General features: G+C 41.5%; 1 protein-coding gene across 1 annotated transcript in view; it reads left to right on the top strand.

Annotated features, from left to right (window-relative positions):
- Nucleotides 1–306, top strand: part of EMH_0046410 (uncharacterized protein) — a gene marked incomplete at both ends in the record, with an annotated part of 1,109 nt that extends 803 nt beyond the window's left edge. Inside the window, one exon of the mRNA XM_013496161.1 lies at nucleotides 62–306. Within this exon, the coding sequence (XP_013351615.1) occupies nucleotides 62–306 (245 nt within the window). The remainder of the gene's footprint in view (nucleotides 1–61) is intronic.
- Between the last annotated feature and the right edge of the window lie 219 nt (nucleotides 307–525).

The raw sequence follows: 525 nt of genomic DNA, 5'->3' as shown, positions 1-525 counted from the left end.
TTTTTTTTTTTTTTTTTTTTTTTTTTTTTTTTTTTTTTTTTTTTTGGGGTTTTTGTGTTAGGCTTAGAACAGATGCGGCAGCGGCAACTGCTGCAGCACGCAAAACTAAGACGTAGCAGCAGCAGCAGCAACAGCAGCAGCAGCAACAGCAGCAGTAGCAGCAACAGCAGCACCACCACCATCACCATCATCAGCAACAGCAGCAAAACCAACAACAACAGCAGCAGCAGCAGCACCAACAACAACAACAACAGCAGCAGCAGCAGCAGCAGCAGCAGCAGCAGCAGCAGCACATACATCTTGTAGTTTATCTTCTACACCAGTGAGCCCAAGTAGAAGTAAATCCTGTTCTATTTTATCTATTTCTTTTCTTATTTTTTTTTCTCTTTGCTGCATCTGTCTCCTCGCTTCTTCATACCGCACACGAAATGTCTCCAATTGAGTTGGAGACAGCTCCTTATAACCTAGTACCAGTGTACGTAGCCCTATACACACACAGATATATATATATATATATATATGTAT

The sequence above is a fragment of the Eimeria mitis genome, genomic scaffold (genome assembly GCF_000499745.2).
Source record: "Eimeria mitis Houghton genomic scaffold, Emh_scaff1954, whole genome shotgun sequence".
NCBI lineage: Eukaryota > Apicomplexa > Conoidasida > Eucoccidiorida > Eimeriidae > Eimeria > Eimeria mitis.
Note: the sequence above shows the minus strand (reverse complement) of the source record. Positions and strands in the feature narration are given on the sequence as shown.